The sequence below is a fragment of the Lagenorhynchus albirostris genome, chromosome 10, assembly GCF_949774975.1.
Source record: "Lagenorhynchus albirostris chromosome 10, mLagAlb1.1, whole genome shotgun sequence".
Lineage (NCBI taxonomy): Eukaryota > Metazoa > Chordata > Mammalia > Artiodactyla > Delphinidae > Lagenorhynchus > Lagenorhynchus albirostris.
In genome coordinates, this window is record NC_083104.1 from 36,875,038 (window position 1) to 36,892,948 (window position 17,911).

The following is a 17,911-nucleotide window of genomic DNA, read 5'->3' on the forward strand; positions in this document are numbered from 1 at the left end:
TGACACTTGAAACTTGTGGTCCACGCTGTCTCTCTGCTCTGGAAGTTTATCTAGCTTGGCTCTGGGGTTCCCATGTAAGGGCAAGGGACCTGAAAGAAAGCTGAGCTCTTCTCTAACCCATCTCCCACTGCCCCCCGCAGAGCCGGCCAGGCCACAGCGTGGACGCACTCCCAGGCGGCCTCTGCCCCAGCCCCGCCTGACAGGATGAGCGGCTCAGATGCGGGGCTGGAGGAGGAGCCAGAGCTCAGCATCACCCTCACACTGCGGATGCTGATGCATGGGAAAGTAAGTGCTTGTGGGGGAGTGCTTCGCTGTGGCTCAGGAGGGGGCAAAGTGCAAGGCGAGGCAAGACCTGGTCCTCCGGGAGGGAGTTTGATCTTGGGTATCCTGTCTCCTGCAGAGCCCCTGCCTGAAGTAGGGGCAAGCGCTGGCCCTGGGGTATTGGTACCCTGCTGACTCCACTCTTGTCTTGTTTGCAGGAAGTGGGCAGCATAATTGGGAAGGTAGGTACCTCGTTCTGTTCTGTATGTCCCCTTCAACCTGAGACCTCAGTCCAGGAAAGGAATCAACGGCTGCTTGGCCTAAAAGCCATTCTCTATTTTGCCTTCTATTTTGTCTCCTGCAGAAAGGAGAGACTGTAAAGCGAATCCGGGAACAGGTGAGGACGGAGTTTGGGAGAGGAGCCCAGGGCACCTGGTTTGGAGGGGAGGGGAGATGCCTGCTTCACCTTGTCCCTGAATCCACCATCTGGGATGACCAGTGAGTGCCCCTAGAAGGTGGCTGTTTCCAGCCTTGGCTGGGGCCTGGTGAGTGGAGGGGCAGGCAAGTTCTTGGCCAGGAAGCAGAGAAGGAGCCCCGTTGCCTGGCGCTTGTCCTGCACCCACAGAGTAGCGCCCGGATCACCATCTCTGAGGGCTCCTGTCCTGAGCGCATCACCACCATCACCGGATCTACAGCAGCCGTCTTCCATGCAGTCTCCATGATTGCCTTCAAGCTGGATGAGGTCTGTGGCTGTCTGAGGGGCTGGGGGCCACAGGTGGTTCCCCGGGAGGAACAGGACTCTGACTCCACAGAATGGCTACGGGTGGGACAGAAGGCCAAGCTGAGGACAGGGTTCTCTCATTGGAGTGGGACGCGGGCAGGCTTCCCTCCTTCATCCCCCAGCAAGAAGGTGCTCCAGGGGAGGGGGAGCAGTAGGGGCATGCACAGCCAACCCAGTCTTCCTGCCCAGGACCTCTGTGCTGCTCCTGCAAACGGGGGGAATGTCTCCAGACCTCCAGTGACCCTGCGCCTTGTCATCCCTGCAAGCCAGTGTGGCTCGCTGATTGGGAAGGCTGGCACCAAGATCAAGGAGATCCGAGAGGTGAGGGGAAGGGGTACCACCCCAAGAGAGTCTTACTCTTCAGTTTCGAGGGGAGACCTGGGCTTACAGCTTCCTGTCCTGTGGGGAGCTCCGAGCCTAGGCATGCTCTGGGTTATGGGAGTAGCTGAAAGTGGCCCCCGTTCTCTGCTTGCAGACTACAGGTGCCCAGGTGCAGGTGGCAGGGGACCTGCTCCCCAACTCCACAGAGCGTGCTGTCACCGTCTCTGGGGTGCCTGATGCCATCATCTTGTGTGTGCGCCAGATCTGTGCTGTCATCCTGGAGGTGCTGCCCTGGGGCAGGGAGAGAGGGCAGGGGATGGGCCCTGGGCCTGCCTTGTCAGGCCCTCAAGTCCCACGTGACACCAGGTGGGGATAGAGTGGGGCTGCAGGGATGGATGTGAGAAGCTCCAGGATGTCGGGCTGCATTTACCTGGGGGTTATAGAGAGGACCTTGAGAACACAGGGCCCTTGGGGAGGTCAGGGGGGGCCTGAGAAGGTCCTGATAGAGCCTCCCCTTTTGTGCCTTCCAGTCCCCACCCAAAGGAGCCACTATCCCATATCATCCAAGCCTCTCCTTAGGTACTGTCCTTCTCTCCACCAACCAGGTGAGGGGGAACAGCAGGAGGGGTGGGATGTGTTACCGGGGAAGGGGATGGAAGAAGGAATTGGGGGTCCAGGGAGAGGTGGGGAGGGGTGACTCTGGCCAAACTGCCCTGATCACAGTAACCCCCTTTTACCCACTTTGTCCCCACAGGGCTTCTCCGTCCAGGGTCAGTATGGGGCTGTGACCTCAGCTGAGGTGAGTGACCGCAGCCCAAGGCACCCCTTCCCGAACTGAGCCTCCTCTGACTCCTGACCCTTCTTCTTGGCACAGGTCACCAAGCTCCAGCAGCTCTCGGGCCACGCAGTCCCCTTCGCCTCGCCCAGCATGGTGCCAGGTGAGCAGTCCCTGCAGAAGGAAGCAGGGGCAGATCCCAAGGGGCCAGGTAGCCCCTCTGGAAAGGACACGGGGAGGCAGCAAAGGTCCAGACTCACGCCCAATCCCTCTTCCCCCCCCAGCAGGACTGGATCCTGGCACACAGACCAGCTCACAGGAGTTCTTGGTTCCCAACGACGTGAGCACGGGATGGGGTAGTTTGAGGGTGGGTAGGGGGGCCTGGGGCGTCTGGGCCTCACCTAGGGTTGAATTCCACCCTCTCTCCAGCTGATTGGCTGCGTGATTGGGCGCCAGGGCAGCAAGATCAGTGAGATCCGGCAGATGTCAGGGGCACATATCAAGATCGGGAACCAAGCAGAGGGCGCTGGTGAGCGGCACGTGACCATCACTGGTTCACCAGTGTCCATCGCCCTGGCCCAGTACCTCATCACTGCCTGGTGAGTGTGGGGTGGGGTATCACAGGTCATGGGACTTCTGTGCCTGAGAAAGGCACAGGTCGGGTGGGGAGAGCTGACCTCCCTTCTCCTGGGCCTGTCCTCTGCCTCCCCTAACCCTGCCACACTTGTTCAGTGTTGCCCCATCTTCCCCATACATCTGTCCCCCATGTCCTGTTTCTCCAACCCTGTCTCTTTTCCCTGGGTCTTCGGCCTCCCCATTTCTCCCCTTACCCAATGCTATATTTACTTGTCCTTTCTTCCCGTCCGCGCTCTTCCAACCTTTCCCATCTTCTCCTCAAACACACCCACCCCAGGTCATTGTTCTCAAGTCCTCTCTATTTTTCATCTAATCTCACCCCTTATATTTGCCCTCATTGCCTCCTTTCTCACCCCCGACCTTCCCCTTCATCTTCCCTCTCTATCCCTCTTTCCAGTCTAGAAACGGCCAAGTCTACCTCTGGGGGGACACCCGGCTCGGCCCCCACAGACCTGCCTGCCCCCTTCTCGCCACCCCTGACGGCCCTGCCCACCGCTCCCCCAGGCCTGCTGGGCACGCCCTATGCCATCTCCCTCTCCAACTTCATCGGCCTCAAGCCTGTACCCTTCTTGGCTCTACCACCTGCCTCCCCAGGGCCACCGCCGGGCTTGGCGGCCTACACTGCCAAGATGGCAGCGGCCAATGGGAGCAAGAAAGCTGAGCGGCAGAAATTCTCCCCCTACTGAGGCCAGCTGAGGCACAGGCACGGGAGCAGGCAGGACTGCCGGCAGGGGGCTGCCTCCACTATCTGCCCAAGGAGACTCCACCCCGGGGGGGGGGGGCGGTCCCAAACGCCGCTAATGCCCAGACGCATGGATGCACCCCCCCACCCTGCCCCGGTCTGTGGGAGTTCCTGCTCTCGGAGTGGGGGCTGTTTTTGGCCCAGGGTTCTGGGAGCTGCAGCAGCCCCAGGGTAGGGGTCTTGATCCCCTCTAGCTCTGTGCTTGGATGCAGGGAGCATCCTAAGTGCCCCCACTTTGCGGGGGTCACTCATGCACTCCCCATCCCTCAGGGCTTCCCTGCCTCCTGTCCCCCTGTGGGGATCAGGGAGGAGGCCTGGGGGCGGCTGGGGGCCATGCTTCTCTCCCCACCTCCCCGCAGATTCCTGCTGCTTCCACTGATACCCTTTTGACTGGAATGGACTGGCTGGGCTTGGCAGAGGGCAGCCCGAAGAGGGGGCACTGCCAGGCAGCTGGGGGAGTGGCATGGGGGCAGGGGCCGAGTTCTCAGCAGCAGACACTCTGTACAGTTTTTTCAATTCCTGTTTTTGAATAAATATTCTGAGAGACCAGGAAGCTGTGAAACACTGTGGGTATTGGCAAAACCTCCAGAAAACGGGTGTAGCTGAGACCCCAGAGGACCCCCATCTGTGACTCCATCAGCCCCAGCTGGGCCTCGGCCCCTTCCACATGCCAGTTCTGGGGCTTCAGGGCTCTTTGGGGGGTCATGTTGTCCAGCCTCCTGCCTCTGGCACCAAAGCGATCCAGTTGTTTTCTGGGCATTTTTAGAAGCTGATGGAGGAGTTCCAGTAGTTTTGTCCAGCCTCTCCTTGGTGCAGATGTGCAGGAGGTCTTTCTGAATGTCCCTTCACTGGTTCCTCCTGCTGTGGCTGTAACCCAGACCCTGCCCTACTTGGCCCATTCCCTTTGGCTGTGAGCCATTAGGGCCTTCTGTGATCCTGCCCACCCCTGCTTCTTCCTTGGCCTGGGGATCACCCATGAGTGTCCAGATCACCCAAGCTGGAGAAGCCCTTAGAGATGGTCCAGGGTACAGATGGAAAAACTGATACCTAGTGAAGGGTAGGTCTGTGTACAAGGCCATGCAGAGTTGGGCCCAGAACTCAGGATTCCTAGCTCCCAGAAGCCTCTGGGCTTCACTTGGCTGCAGGTCCCCTTTCTCCCATTCCAGAGCCAGAAGTGCAGGCAGGCTACCTGCCATAAGCTGTGCTGGAGGCTGGATGGGCCCTTTGTGATACCACCCTGCTTTCTCCAGTCCCGGCTCACCTTGGGAGACATCTCTCACGTGGCCTCTGGCATGCTCAGGCTCTCCCTTCCTGCCAAATCCCGGGCTTGTTCTGGTGCCTCAGAAGGGCCTAGGACAGGGCCCTCTGGAGGTCTATGGAGGTGCTGCAGGAGGGCCCGCGGGTGCCAGGCCCGCGAAGTGCAGGCCCGCGGGGGCCGGGGTAGCGCTCGTCGGGCGAGACGGCCCAGCGTCCGGCGTACAGGGCGCTGCAGCAGGCCGTACAGGAAGGGGTGAGCCGCGAAGGCCGAGTAGGCTACCCAGGTGACGGCCGCCTCGGCCGCGGCGGCCTGGGCAGCGGGCGCTAAGCACGCACAGCCGTAAGGCAGCCAGCAGGCTGCGAACTGGCCCACGGCCAGCGCCGGGGCCAGGGCTGCTTTGCCCCAGGGCGGGCGAGGCCGAAGGGGCGGCAAAATGGAGAGGCGGCTGTCCAGAGAGTCGGAGCGCGGCCGGGAGCCGCGCGCGGGCCGCGGGGGCCGCAGGGCAGCGCGGCGCGCCACGAGGAAGATGCCGCCGTACGCTCCGAGCAGCAGGAGGGCGGGCAGCGCGAAGGCCAGCAGCGCCCAGAGCGGCCGGAAGGGCTCGAGGCCCCCTGCCAGGACAGAGCAGCGAGCCGGGGCAGGGGGCGGTGCGGGCGGCGGCCCGAGCAAGGAGAGCGCGCCCAGCAGCCCCGCCGCCGCCCACACGGCGGTGAGCACTAGGGTGGGCGGAGGCCGCGCGCCGGGCCGCAGCGGGTGCACTATGAGGCGGTAGCGCGCCAGGCCGAGCGCCGCCACGCCGAGCGTACAGGCGGGCAGCAGCGTCGCCGAGAGGAAGCGTGCCGCGCGGCAGGGCGCGGGGCCCAGGCGCACGCGGCCCAGCCCCGGCGGCGGAGCGGCCAGCAGGCCCAGCGGCATGATGGAGCCGGCAGCCAGCAGGTCCACTACGCACAGGTGCACGAGGTAGAGCGCGTCGCGTAGTCCCGGCGTGCGCAGCACCACAACCAGCAGTGCGCCGTTGCCCAGCAGTGCTGCCGCCTCCACGACAGCCGCCAGGATCAACCCCATCGAGGCTGCGACTTCTGGTGCGTTCAGCCCTGTGGCGTTGGCCATTCGAGCGCTCAGGCTTCACCCTGTGCTGGGATGCAGAGAGCGAAATGGAGCTTCCCCCGCCTGCCCCTCGCCACCCCCGGCCCCATTCCCATCACCCGTCCGTTGCTCCTCTAGCCTCTCACCTCACAGGCTGCCCAGGTGCTGGCTCAGACACCCAGGCTGCCATTCTCTTGGGGGCTTGGCCGGCCCCATGGAAGTGTGCAAGGCTGGGACTGTGGTTCTCTCCTCCACCCCAGCAACTCAGCCCCTGCTGGAGATGGTACTGGCTGTCACTTTGATGCTGCCCTTTGGAGATACACAGAGCTGGCAAGGGAGGGGCAGGGCCTGGCACCGGCCCCCTGGGTCCTAGCAGCTGCCAGCTGGAGGCTGAAGGCTGTGCTGTGGAAGTGCTGTGGGTGCTTCGGGAGGGGGGCCCAGAGCAGGCACAGGCTGGAGTGAGACTCAGGACATTAGAGTGTGGGCTTTGGAGTCAGCCACATCCTATTCTGCCTTTTCCAGGGGTGGGAAGTGCCGCCCCCCACATCTGCTGTCTTCTGCCATCCCCATCAGTGGGGTTAATCGGATCATTCAGCCTTTGTACTGAGGGGAAACTGAGGTACGAGTGAGACAAGAGCTGGAGCTGGAAGACCCCTAGGTACCCTCTCGTCCTCAGTAGGGCTAGTTCTCTAGGTAAAGTGAGGGGAAAAGCACAGGACTTGGCACATAGTAGGTTGCTTAGCTGGTATTAGCTTGGCACAGAATAGGTGCTTCAAGACACTGTGGAATTAATGAGAGGAACCCTTAGGGAGCAACTGCTGTTTGTTTTGTTTTGTTTTTGCTGTTAGGAAACAAGTCCCCTTCTGCTAAGCACACTCTGAGTTTTCTTTAGGAAGCCACCTCTCCGCAACTCAGGACATGTGGTTTGGGTGAGCAAGACCCTCACCTTTCATATCACATTCCTGACTAGGCATGAAACCCAGTCCTGGCCAGTCAGTGTGTTGCACCCCCCACCACCAAGGTATTGGCTCAGGGAAAGCCATGTGACTCCAATGGGGCCTATCCCCCCAGGTGGTGTCACCCAGTCCCATGGCAAAACCCCATGTATACCTTGATGGCTTGCCTTTGTGTCTGAAGCTCCTTCCTCTCCCTTGAACCCCAGTCTTGGGTTTCCAGCTGTCTCTTCAACATCACCCCCAGTACAGGGTCAACTGAGCATCTCAAAAGTCCTATGCCCCAAAACAGGACTTGACTTATGACCCCCCACCCCAATCTGCTCCAGAGAGTCTTCCCCCATTAGTAAATGCCATCTCAGAAGTTTCCATTGACACCTCCATTTCCTCCACACACCACATCCAATCCATCAATGTGTCTGAATCCAGCCATTTCTCACCACCACTACCATGCTCCCAGCCACTATCACCCCTCACCTGGACCATTTCAGATCCGTCCTGGCCTCCGCTTCTGCACCTTGTGCTGGTCATTTGTCTGTTTGCCCTTAGATCCATTCCCATCTTCCACAGCACTGCTCTGCCTTCTAAGAAACTGATTTCCCAGGCTCCTTTGTCATTTGGTTTTTGGGTAAATTCAGCCAATGGAAGTTACCAGCAGAAGGCTGGAGGGTGGCAGGAGGGAAGAAGCCAGGGTATCTTCCCTTTCATGCTCAGCCTGGATCTACCTCTGGATCTGCCTCTGTGGAGGACATTCTCTCTCCATAGCCCTGGCTCCCTTCAGGCAGTCCCCTCTGGGGTTCTGGTGCCTGCTGGGTGACCCTGGCCTCTGGGCATTGGAATACCATCATTCGTCCAGCCTAAGAGTGGTAGCAACTTCCTGCTGTTGCTAATCCCAGGGTTGACTTACCAGCCCCTTTGGTAGTTCAATTCCTTCCCTGTATCAAATTCCTCTTGTCTGGAATACATAGAGTGATTTCTCTTTTGTTGATTGGATCTTGACTGACACCATAGATCCACTCTCTACACAGCTGGCTGAAGTGGATCCCTCTAAAGACAAATGAGATCAGGTCATGATCCTGCACTCATCCTTCCAAGAACTTCCCATCATCAAAATAGAATCTCACCTCCTCTTTGCTGAGATGGCCTTCTCCCCACCTCTCTGACCTCACCTGCCTCCTCCTTGCCTCCCATACTTCCAGCCGTACAGTCTTCATGCTTGTCCTCCCACATGTCAAACTGGTTTCCACCTCAGGATCTTTGCATGTGCTGTTTCCTCTGTCAGAACACCCTTGCCCCAGATCTCTCCATGGCTTGCTTCCTCACCTAATTCAGGTCTCTGCCTTCAATGACCATCTTTTCTAAAACTGTTCCACTTTCCCATCACTACTCCTTTAACCCTGCTTTATTTTTCTTCCTGGTACTTTTCCTACCTGATATTGTATTTCATATCTATGCACATACTTGTTTAGATCCTGTTTTATTAGAATGCAAGCCCCTTGAGAGCAGGGACCTTGTCTGTGTCTTGCTTGTTCCTGTGCCCCTAGAACCCCTCATAGGCACGCAGTCCGCATCAGCAAAGATCTGGGTGGCAGACAACAGGGCATGAACCTCTGGATTTGAGTCACCTGTTGCTGGAATTCGAAGGGCCCCGGTCCAATTCTCTATTATTCAGATGAGAAAACTGGTGTTCAGAGAGGGAAGGAATGTGTTCTGGATTACACAGCCAAGTTATACCTGGAAACCAGGTCGCCTGCTTCCTAAGCTCTGTCCACACAGGCACCACTTCCTGTACTTGACCACAACTTGAATGTGGGCATTTGCCTCCAGGAGGTGAAGCTGGATTCTTGAGGTCTTGGTTCAGAAGAAGGAGAGAACATTGGCTTTCTCACTGCCCAGTTAGGCCTGCAGGCCTGGGGCAGCCTCCAAGCCACCAAGGTCTGGGGAGGGCTCAGCAGGGCCAGGTGGGAAAGCAAATGAGAACAGGGGACTGGAGAAGGCAATAGGGAGGGATGGGGACTATGGTGGGTTGGAGAGTGCATGTTCCCTGCAAAATCATTCAACTAAATTAGCAATTAAAACACTTTGGGAGGGACTTCCCTGGTGGTGCAGTGGTTAGGAATCTGCCTGCCAATGCAGGGGACACGGGTTTGAGCCCTGGTCTGGGAAGATCCCACATGCCGTGAAGCAACTAAGCCCATGCGCCCACAAATACTGAGCCTGCGCTCTAGAGCCCATGAGCCACAACAAATAACTACTGACCCCGCACGCCACAACTACTGAAGCCCGCGCGCCTAGAGCCCATGCTTCGCAACGAGAAGCCACCACAGTGAGGGGCACGCATGCTGCAACGAAGAGTAGCCCCCACTCGCTGCAACTAGAGAAAGCCCGCGTGCAGCAACAAAGACCCAATGCAGCCAAAAATAAATTAATTAAAAAATAAAAACAAAACAAGGGCTTCTCTGGTGGTGCAGTGGTTGAGAATCCGCCTGCCATTGCAGGGGATATGGGTTCAAGCCCTGGTCCAGGAAGATCCCACATGCCGTGAAGCAACTAAGCCCATGTGCCACAACTACTGAGTCCGCACACCACAACTACTGAGCCTGTGTGCCACAACTACCGAAGCCCGTGCGCCTAGAGCCCGTGGTCCACAACAAGAGAAGCCACCGCAATGAGAAGCCCACTCACCACAACGAAAAGTAGCCCCCGCTCACCGCAACTAAAGAAAGCCCGCGTGCAGCAATGAAGACCCAATGTAGCCAAAAATAAATAAATAAAATAAATAAATTTATTAAAAACAAAAAAAACACTTTGCGACCTCCCTGGCGGTCCAGTGGTTAAGACTACATGCTTCCACTGCAGGGGGTGCGGGTTTGATCCCTGGCTGGGGAAGATCCTGCATGCCGCGCGGCCAAAAAAAAAAAACCACACACACAAAACACTTTGTAGTTCGTCTGTTTTTGTTTTTTGTTTTTTTTTCCAAAGAAATGCAGGAAGGATAAACCAGAAACTATAGCAGGTGGGTGGGCATGGAGTGAGAGGGCTAGGAGGACACTCTTCTGAGCATAGATTTGGATAGACTGGACTTTTGAGGACCATGTTAATGCTCTACATGTTGAAAAAAATAAATCAACAAAGATGAGAAAAACCCTAAAAGTGAATATAAATAGAAGCAAATGAACCTACCAGCATTTCAAATGAATAGTATAACCACACTGAAGGGAAATAAATAACTAATCCAAGTAACATTTGAACCTGTGTTCAAATTGTTGCTTTGACCATTGACCCTCAGTCTAAAGACAAAAAGATAATCTTGAATGATTCAGTAAATCTTGAGCTCTAATTAGAAAGTTTGTTTTTCACAATGGTATTGGGTGTAGCAATTCCGAAACTGCTTTTTGTGTGGGATTGAGCAAATAAGTAAATATACTGATGTTGATGAGAACCAAAGTTCTGACAGTTGGAGAAGGGAGTAAAATCATGGATATGGGGAAGAATGGAAAGACCATATGGTGTTGGATTGGAATTGGAGAAACAGACACAGATAGATGTGTTTATTTACATATACATATTTCCTAGCCCTCTCTGCTACTGGGACTGAAAAGCAATGACACCCAGTACCAAAGAGCATACCTACTGCCCAGATCTTGGATTCTAAATACCGTTTCCTGCTCTAGGGGACCAGGGCTCCTTGGAGAAATGGCTGATTCTAGGTTTGTGCAAGATGAGCCTGGAACATCGTGTGATACGAGAACATAAGGAAGTGCTCATAAAATGATGTAGACACAGGAGTCAGCTTAAAGGACCTTCTGCTGGCCAAAGCTGGGACAATTTGAGGATCAAAATAATAACAGTAATGGATTATAACCCATTGCATAAAATAGGAACCCACAAATCCATACTGATAATAAACAAAGGGGGCTATTATTAATAAATATAGAAGAAATGATGGAATTAAATTATTTAACTATCATTTGCAACCATCTTAGCAAAAATTGATTCAAGTCATCGATTTCAGGTAAAAATCATCATTGGATTTTAAAGCTAGTGGGTGAAAGTTGATGAGGAATGGAACATTTACACCTCAAAATATTTCCCCACAGATTACTGATTAATTAAAAATGGGGGAAATGGTAACTTCCCAGTGGAGAAACCTGGTGGACACGACCTTGAGCAACCAAATTTACATCACCAAGAATGGGACATGTCCCTCCTGATACAGTGCACCGAGGACACAGCATTCATGTAATGTTCCTGCCCAAACTGCAATGCCTGAATCTAATCACTGCAAAACATCAGACAAACCCGAACTGAGAGACAGTCTATAAAACGACTGGCCTGTACTCTTCAGTAGTGTCAAGAGTGTCTAAGTTATGAAGGAAAAAAAAAAAGGCTGAAGAATGGTTTCAGATGAAAGGAGACCAAGGAGACACAACAACTAAATGTGGTGTGTGACACTGCACTGGACCCTGACCTGCTGTCTAGCATCTGCACCCCTTGTTTGTGGACAGGGTAGCCTGGGGTGATAACTAGCATTCTTTCATGACAGCAGAGCTGCACCCCTTGCAGATATTCTCAATTCATTTATGATATTCACATAGAAGACACACATGGGTGTTTGGTGCCAAGACACAAGGAATGCTTGATTTGCCTGGCCACGTCTGGGCTAAAGGACAGAATCACCAGGTGGGTCCCCACATGACCAACAGTTCTGAGTTGATGGGGACGGTCCCTTTTGGAGGCTCAATGATCAGAGGAGGCCAGTCGTTGCAGTGACCAATGTAGACTGACCAGGGTGGGTGGGAGTATGTGCACAACCCACGTCCTCCGTGTGAGTGGTCACTCCCTGGAGTGGGGCTGGAACTGCTATGTGGTGTGGTGGGTCACTGTGGAAAGCAAGAAGGCCCAGGCCTGGTGCAGCTTTGGCACAGACAGAGGTCAGGGGGGTGAGCCAATACAATGTGCACTTGCCTGTGCATGTCTGAAGTTCAGCCCACCTCGGTGATCACGCCTCTCTCGGATGGACAGTCTGGGCCAGGGTGGATGGCCCGGGGGGTTGTGGGACCCGCCCACTCTCAGCCTGTGCCCCTCTAACTACACAGGCTTGAATAGGCTGCTGTATCCGTGTCCCAGTAATAATGCCAATCCATCACACCCATCACCTTAGGAGACGAGACTGAGGCCACAGCCATGCCAGGACCACAAGGATTAGAGGGAGAGGGGATCACTGTCTGGACACAGGAGGGAGATTTGAGAGCAAGAAGGGGTGATATGGGGGCACCAGGGATGGGAGGAAGATTGAGGATGATGGTCTAGCTCCTGGCGGTGGACGGGAGGCGGGTCGGGCAGACAGCTCAGAGGCGAACCTCCAGCAGGTAGCATAGGCGGCACTGACTCTCCCGGTAGATGAGATACTCACTCTGGAAGAAGCTGGAGCTGCTGAACTCTGGGAAGGGCATGGGCTGGCCCTGGGGCACCACCACTTGCTGGCCATCCAGCTCTAGCTTGGTGTCCTGGGTTGGAACTGCAGGGCACAGCAAGGGCCATGAATGACCCAAGGGTCACTGGTCCTTGGCTTTACCGGTAAGTCCTACCCCCTGTGCTCTCTACTTCTACCACAGGGAGTGCCCACTCATTCCCACCTTGCCAAACTCCAAACCGCTGCATAGGCTGGGCCTTCTGCCTGGAATCTCCTCCCCCATTTCTCTGCCTGGGAAATGCCTGCTCATCTTTCAATGCTCAGTCAATGACACCTCTTCTTTGAAGCTCTCCTGGATGCCCAGGAAAGATTTGTTGAATCAGTGAATGTTTGTTGAATGATAAAGTGAATGACTGCATTGAAGAATCCTGCTTCTTTTCGTCCTTCCTCACAAGCCCCTTCCTTGCTCACCTCCTCCCTGAAAGCATCCTGCTCTATCTCAGCCTCACCTCTATCCTTAGGCCTGTCCAGCTTCATGGGATTCACCAGGCTCTGTGTGGCCACGGGTAATGACACTGTCGAAGCCAGGGGGGTGCTGCTTCAAGCTGGGCTCATAGACGGTGATGCGGTACTCTCTGCGCACTGCCACCTCACCCAGGAACATGTAGCCAATGTCATGGGCCCCGCAGGACATGCCAGTAACTGGGGGACACAGGGAGGCTCAGGGTAGGCAGACCGGCTCTCTGCCTGACTCCCTGGGCTTCTCTCTGCTGCACTGTTATCTCCTTTGGCTTTGCTGCCCCGGCCCAGAAAAGTACCCATCTTTCTTCCGTCCTTCCTCCATCCATTTCTCCAGGCCCCTTGTCCTGGCTGTGCTCCCTCCCCACTCTCTCCTCCATTGCTCAACTCCCAGAGTCCAGGCATCTGCCACCCTCACCAAGGTCAGTAATGGCCTTCCAGTGACCATATCTGGGGTGGGGGCTTTTCAGGCCTGCTCTGCTGATTTTGCCACGGCATCCTTCACCCTCTACCCTGAGACCCCCTTGCAATGCTCTCCTGAGGCCACCCTCCACTTCTTCTTAGGCTCCTCTGCCCTCCTAGTGGACGCCTTGGCCTTGAGCAACCTTCAGCTCCATCTGCACTTGGATGAATCCTCCGACCTTGGTCTCTTGAGTGGCGGAGGGCAGTGGTCTCCAATAATGAGGTCAACCTGGGCTGAGAAGCCAGTAGGGGCAGGTCACCTCAGTGAAGACACCGCTGGACAGAAACTTGGGGGTCATTAGAGACACCCTCGACCCTTGCCCACAATGCTGCCCATCCCACCTCCCACATACTCCTCTCATGGATTCTCTCCTCCGCCTCCATTGCCCTGGGCTGGGGGCCCATCACATTTGGCCTGGATGGGAACACAGCCTCCCTGCAGCCTCTGGCCTTTGCCACCCTCCCAACGGCTGCAGCCACGTTCAACTGTACTCCCCATCACTTTCTGAATAAGGCTCCCTTGATCCTCCTGGGCCCCCAAACCCCACACCCACACTAGGCATTTGCTCTAAGCTTTGTCATCAGGCCGTGCCTGGAGGTGCTGACCTGCCGCAGCCTCCCAGGCTTCGTGCCACTCCCTGGCTGCTTTACCTTGAAGGCTCCTCTTTCACCCCCTGCCAGGTCAGGTTGGCACACTCATCCCATCTGCATCGCCTTCTCCAGGAAGCTGTCGCTGACCAGCAGATGCCTCCTTTGAGTCCCCCAACCCCCAGGATGCCCCACAGAGCTCTCTAGTCAGTAACTATCCGAGGGGTTCTCTCCTGGATCCACTGCAGGTGGGACAAGTAATGGGCCCCATGCTCCTTAGTGTCCCCATACCCACTCAGGGCTTGGCTCTGAGGGACACCTCACCATAGCCATCTGACTTGCTGTTCTCCGAGGCAAAGTAGATGCCTTTGCCAACACGGCCACCAGAATGTGGCATGATGCGAAGCCCACTGGTGAGGATGGCGGCCACCACAGCCACGTTGGTGCCGTGCCACAGTAGCTTCCGATTACCCAGCTTGTCGTGGGCCTGGAACTGATCTCCCTGGGGGGGAGATGGGAACCAGGAGAGTCATGCCACCCAAGCTCAGGTGTTTCTATCTGCCATCAGAGGGTATGACCAAGGCCAAGGGTTCCCTAGTCACTCACATACTCATGCACACATGCACAAGACCTAGGCCTGGTGGAAACTGGTCAGAGTTTCTCAGCCAACTCGCTAAAGGGAAGATAAGCCAAGATCATCTCCCTAAGGGACAAGGTAGTGATGGTGGGGAGGGAATCTTCCTCACCTCCCCTTCTCGGTTCACTGTCCAACTATGTTGAAGAGCAGGGCAACTGTACTTGCTGCCAGTCTTTTCCAAGCAGGGATGTATCACCTGCGGGGAGAGAAGAAACTGGGTGCCAAGAGCAAGAAATGTATGGACTAACCTCCACTTGTCCCCTGCAGTTCCAGAGCTCTCCTCAGGCCCTGGAGACACAGCGAGAGAAGGCCCTAGGAAAGGGATTCTTCTGGGCACCTGGAGGGCAGACAGGCAAGGGGCCAGTGCCCACTGCTAGCTCGGCTCCTCTGTGGGGACCGGCCCACCTTGTACTCAGGCACCTTTGGGTCCAGCAGCTGGAGCTGGCACTTGAGGAGCTGGTGGTAATCTCGGTCCAGTGGGTGTGGCACCTCCTCCACTTTCTTTGTCTCCTCGGGGGCTGCCTGCAGGGTCTGGGCCAGCTCGATGTCTGCCAGCACCTAAGGGGATGGGCACTGGCAGCTTGTGTGTCCCCTTGACCCTGGGCCTCCCCTCCCCCTCCCACATAAATAGGACCACGGCCACCCCACCTTATTCAGCCCCACCCCATCTATCTGTCTGTCCTTCCCCTCCCCTGTCCTTCGGCCTGCCCATCGCAGTCGATCTATCTGTCCCCCATCTCCCTTGCCCCATCTATCTGTTTGGTAACCCCACTGCCTGCAACCTGCCAACCCTCACCAGCAGCATATCCTTCTTGGCCTGCAGAAGTTCCGGGGAGTTGATGGGTGGGGGCTGGCTACGGCCGAAGTTGTGGGGAATGATGGTGTAGAAGTGGGAGGACAGCTCCTCCAGGCTGAGACCACGATCTCCGGGGGCTTTCAGGGCCGCCTCCACTGCCTCCAAGGCCTCCAAACCCCGGGAAATCTGCTGCTTGCTCAACTTCCCCAGTGGCATCTTCTTCACCTCTGGGGGGATGGGGAGAGTGGGGAGTCAGGCCCACAGCCCTGCCACCCCCAGACCCCTGCTACCCTTCCTGGCTCCTCCCCCCTTACCCAGGTTCATGATAGCCATGGCATTCTTTTTTTTTTTTTTTTTTTGCGGTATGCGGGTCTCTCACTGTTGTGGCCTCTCCCGTTGCGGGGCACAGGCTCCGGACGCGCAGGCTCAGCGGCCATGGCTCACGGGCCCAGCCGCTCCGTGGCATGCGGGATCTTCCTGGACCAGGGCACGAACCTGTGTCCCCTGCATAGGCAGGCGGACTCTCAACCACTGCGCCACCAGGGAAGCCCAGCCATGGCATTCTTGAACATGTCCTTGCTGAAGATGTTGGTGATGAGCTTCTGTGTGGCTGCGTCCAGGGAGCAGGGCTGCACTTGCTGAACCACGAACTACGGTCCTCACTGGGCCTCCGTCTACCTAGGGGTAGAGGGCCCACCTGGGCAGGAGCAGCTGGGCAGGGCACCAGCACCTAGAGCAGGGCCTGGCCAGACCGAGGCCAGAGAGGAAGGCCTGTGCCTGAGAGTATACAGCTGGGCAGTGGCTGTCCCTTCCCTCGGCCCAGGCCCACCCTCCCTCTCTGGCCACTTCACCTTCACCATGGCTTCCTGGGCCTCATCCTCTCTCTGTACTTCGATAAGTGTATACTTGCTGGGGTGGGCCACAAAGTGGTCCCGCTCTGCCCAGCTGTTCTTGGTCTTGTCCCGAAACTTCTTTTCAAAGTCCTTTTGTGCATTCTCCAGTGACATGAAGCGGCTAAGTTGTGACTGGCCCACCTCTCCCGGCAAGCAACAGCTTTCAGAGGTGTGCCTACCACAGTGCCCGCCGTAAATGTTTGCTGGCCTCTACTGTGCAGGCCCTGTGCCGAGCGCCCCTGGATGTCAGAGGTGGGGCAGGGCACAGTCAGAGGCTGTGGCCTTTTGGCCTGAGTAAGCTGTGGGGACCCCGGGAAGCAGGGGCCATGCGTTGAGCAGGGAGAGGTGGGGAGGATGCGGGCACAGGGTGGGTGAGTGGTACTCACCACGCACCCCCAGTGGTTCCAGCAGATAAAGCAGTCACCTTCTTCCAGCAGCTGGATGATGTAGAACTTGTTTTTGTTGCTCCCAGTGTTGGTCTGGTTCAGGGTACAGTCGTAGTCTTCATGCACCTGTGGCCAGAGTGGGTGCGTGGAGGGCAGGCTGGCTCCGGCCGCCCCTGAGTGGGATGGGGTACCTGGCTGCACGCTGACAGGAATCACACTGCACTGGGGTGTCAGAGGAGGCCCTGTCTGGGAACCCTGCCTTAAGTGTCGTTGGGGGAAGACTGAGCAGCTCAGGGGCCTGTCCTGGGGTCTGAAGAGCAGACATGACCCACCTGGATCTGATGGGATATAGCCCTGCCTGACCTTTGGGGTCTTGGAAGAACACAGTTTACTTGGGAGCCTTGAGCTATTTAGCCAGAGCCAAGGGGGAGGGGAGGAGGTCTGAGTGTACTTGTACCCAAGAGGGAGCAGGCACTGGGACTGGCTGGGGACTACAGCTTACCTGGGTCCTAGGGTTGCAGCTGAGTGGGCACAGGGGGTCCACTTAGGCTATGCGCTTCTCTGTGGGTGGAGGGCCTCGGCAGTGGAGCGGAAACTGTCCTCCTCTTGTGCCCCCTGACGCCCCTTCTTCTTCTCAGGACCTCACGCTGTACCTGGGGCTTGCGCTTTGGAGCCATGGCTGTTCTAGGGCACAGAGGGGGTCCTCAGGCATCCGTGACATTTGCGTCCCACCTGGCTGGCACAGCACTAACTTGCCCCACCCTGAGATTGCCCTTTGGTGACCTCCCTCTGCCTCCATTTCCCCACTCCCGGTCCCTGACCAAAACCGGCTCTCTGTACCCCAGATACACCCCTTTCTCCAGTCACCAGGGCCAGGCCAGGCCCCTGTCCAGTCTGCCCAGTCTGGCCAAGGAAGAGGGGCTCTCCACCCTCTATGGCTCTTTTGTGTGTTCTGAGGTTGAAGGGAAAGTGAAAGGAGAATCTGCCCCCTCCCATTTCTGGGCTCCTCTCCCCAGAGCACTCTCTGCTCCTCCCCCATCTCAGCTAACTTGGACCTGGCATGGTTGCTGGGCTGAGTCACCCCAGCTATGGAGGAGAGTGGGCAGTGGCTCCCGGGGGGCTAGCACTCCTAAGGCCAGATCTGTCTCTCCAAAGATTAGGACCCAATAGCGCAGAAACCCTTCCCAGCAGGTTCAAGAGTTCTGGGGTGCCAGCCTCCGTCCCAGACCAGTGGCATTGAACTGCCAGAGGGCAAGGGTCAGTCACACCCGCCCTGCCCTGCCCTGTGGAGGGCTGTGGGAGAGGCCATAGAGCACTCACCTAAGAGAAGCAGGGACCTGGGAGAGGTTGTGGCCACCAGGTCAGTAACTCCCAGGCAGTCCTAGTTCTAATAACCTCTCG

General features: G+C 56.7%; 3 protein-coding genes across 7 annotated transcripts; 1 reads left to right on the forward strand and 2 right to left on the reverse strand.

The window, feature by feature from the left end:
* Positions 1–140: 140 nt before the first annotated feature.
* Positions 141–4,065, forward strand: PCBP4 (poly(rC) binding protein 4). Of its 5 annotated transcripts, XM_060161685.1 has the most exons (12): positions 141–285; positions 480–503; positions 626–658; positions 887–1,003; positions 1,232–1,363; positions 1,518–1,646; positions 1,894–1,968; positions 2,118–2,162; positions 2,238–2,301; positions 2,426–2,478; positions 2,568–2,737; positions 3,172–4,065. In XM_060161685.1, the coding sequence occupies exons 1-12, from the start codon at positions 205–207 to the stop codon at positions 3,458–3,460; spliced, it is 1,212 nt and encodes a 403-aa protein (XP_060017668.1). In that variant the 5' UTR covers positions 141–204; the 3' UTR covers positions 3,461–4,065. The 5 variants fall into 5 exon arrangements, with proteins under 5 accessions (XP_060017668.1, XP_060017667.1, XP_060017672.1 ...); XM_060161684.1 differs by having other exon boundaries at positions 887–1,363; XM_060161689.1 differs by having other exon boundaries at positions 193–285; positions 626–1,003; positions 2,423–2,478.
* On the reverse strand, positions 4,019–12,110 carry GPR62 (G protein-coupled receptor 62). Its single transcript, XM_060161698.1, has 2 exons — positions 7,721–12,110; positions 4,019–5,909 (listed from the first exon to the last, which is right to left on the reverse strand). Exon 2 carries the CDS (start codon positions 5,882–5,884, stop codon positions 4,793–4,795), a length of 1,092 nt encoding a protein of 363 aa, XP_060017681.1. The 5' UTR covers positions 5,885–5,909; positions 7,721–12,110; the 3' UTR covers positions 4,019–4,792.
* Positions 11,379–17,852, reverse strand: PARP3 (poly(ADP-ribose) polymerase family member 3). The gene is given in 14 exon segments (XM_060161707.1): positions 11,379–12,334; positions 12,776–12,931; positions 14,123–14,300; positions 14,545–14,631; positions 14,841–14,993; positions 15,232–15,458; positions 15,761–15,869; positions 15,871–15,909; positions 16,083–16,267; positions 16,507–16,636; positions 17,013–17,080; positions 17,083–17,154; positions 17,157–17,189; positions 17,831–17,852. Coding segments are annotated over 13 exon segments (1,605 nt in total). The 5' UTR covers positions 17,188–17,189; positions 17,831–17,852; the 3' UTR covers positions 11,379–12,164.
* Positions 17,853–17,911: the final 59 nt, after the last annotated feature.

Coding starts and splice junctions, on each gene's coding strand:
- PCBP4 (XM_060161684.1), top strand. CDS start 205: ATGAGCGGCTCAGATGCGGGGCTGGAGGAGGAGCCAGAGCTCAGCATC. Junction 286..479: donor GGATGCTGATGCATGGGAAA/GTAAGTGCTTGT, acceptor TCTTGTTTGCAG/GAAGTGGGCAGCATAATTGG. Junction 2,738..3,171: donor CAGTACCTCATCACTGCCTG/GTGAGTGTGGGG, acceptor CCCTCTTTCCAG/TCTAGAAACGGCCAAGTCTA.
- GPR62 (XM_060161698.1), bottom strand. CDS start 5,884: ATGGCCAACGCCACAGGGCTGAACGCACCAGAAGTCGCAGCCTCGATG.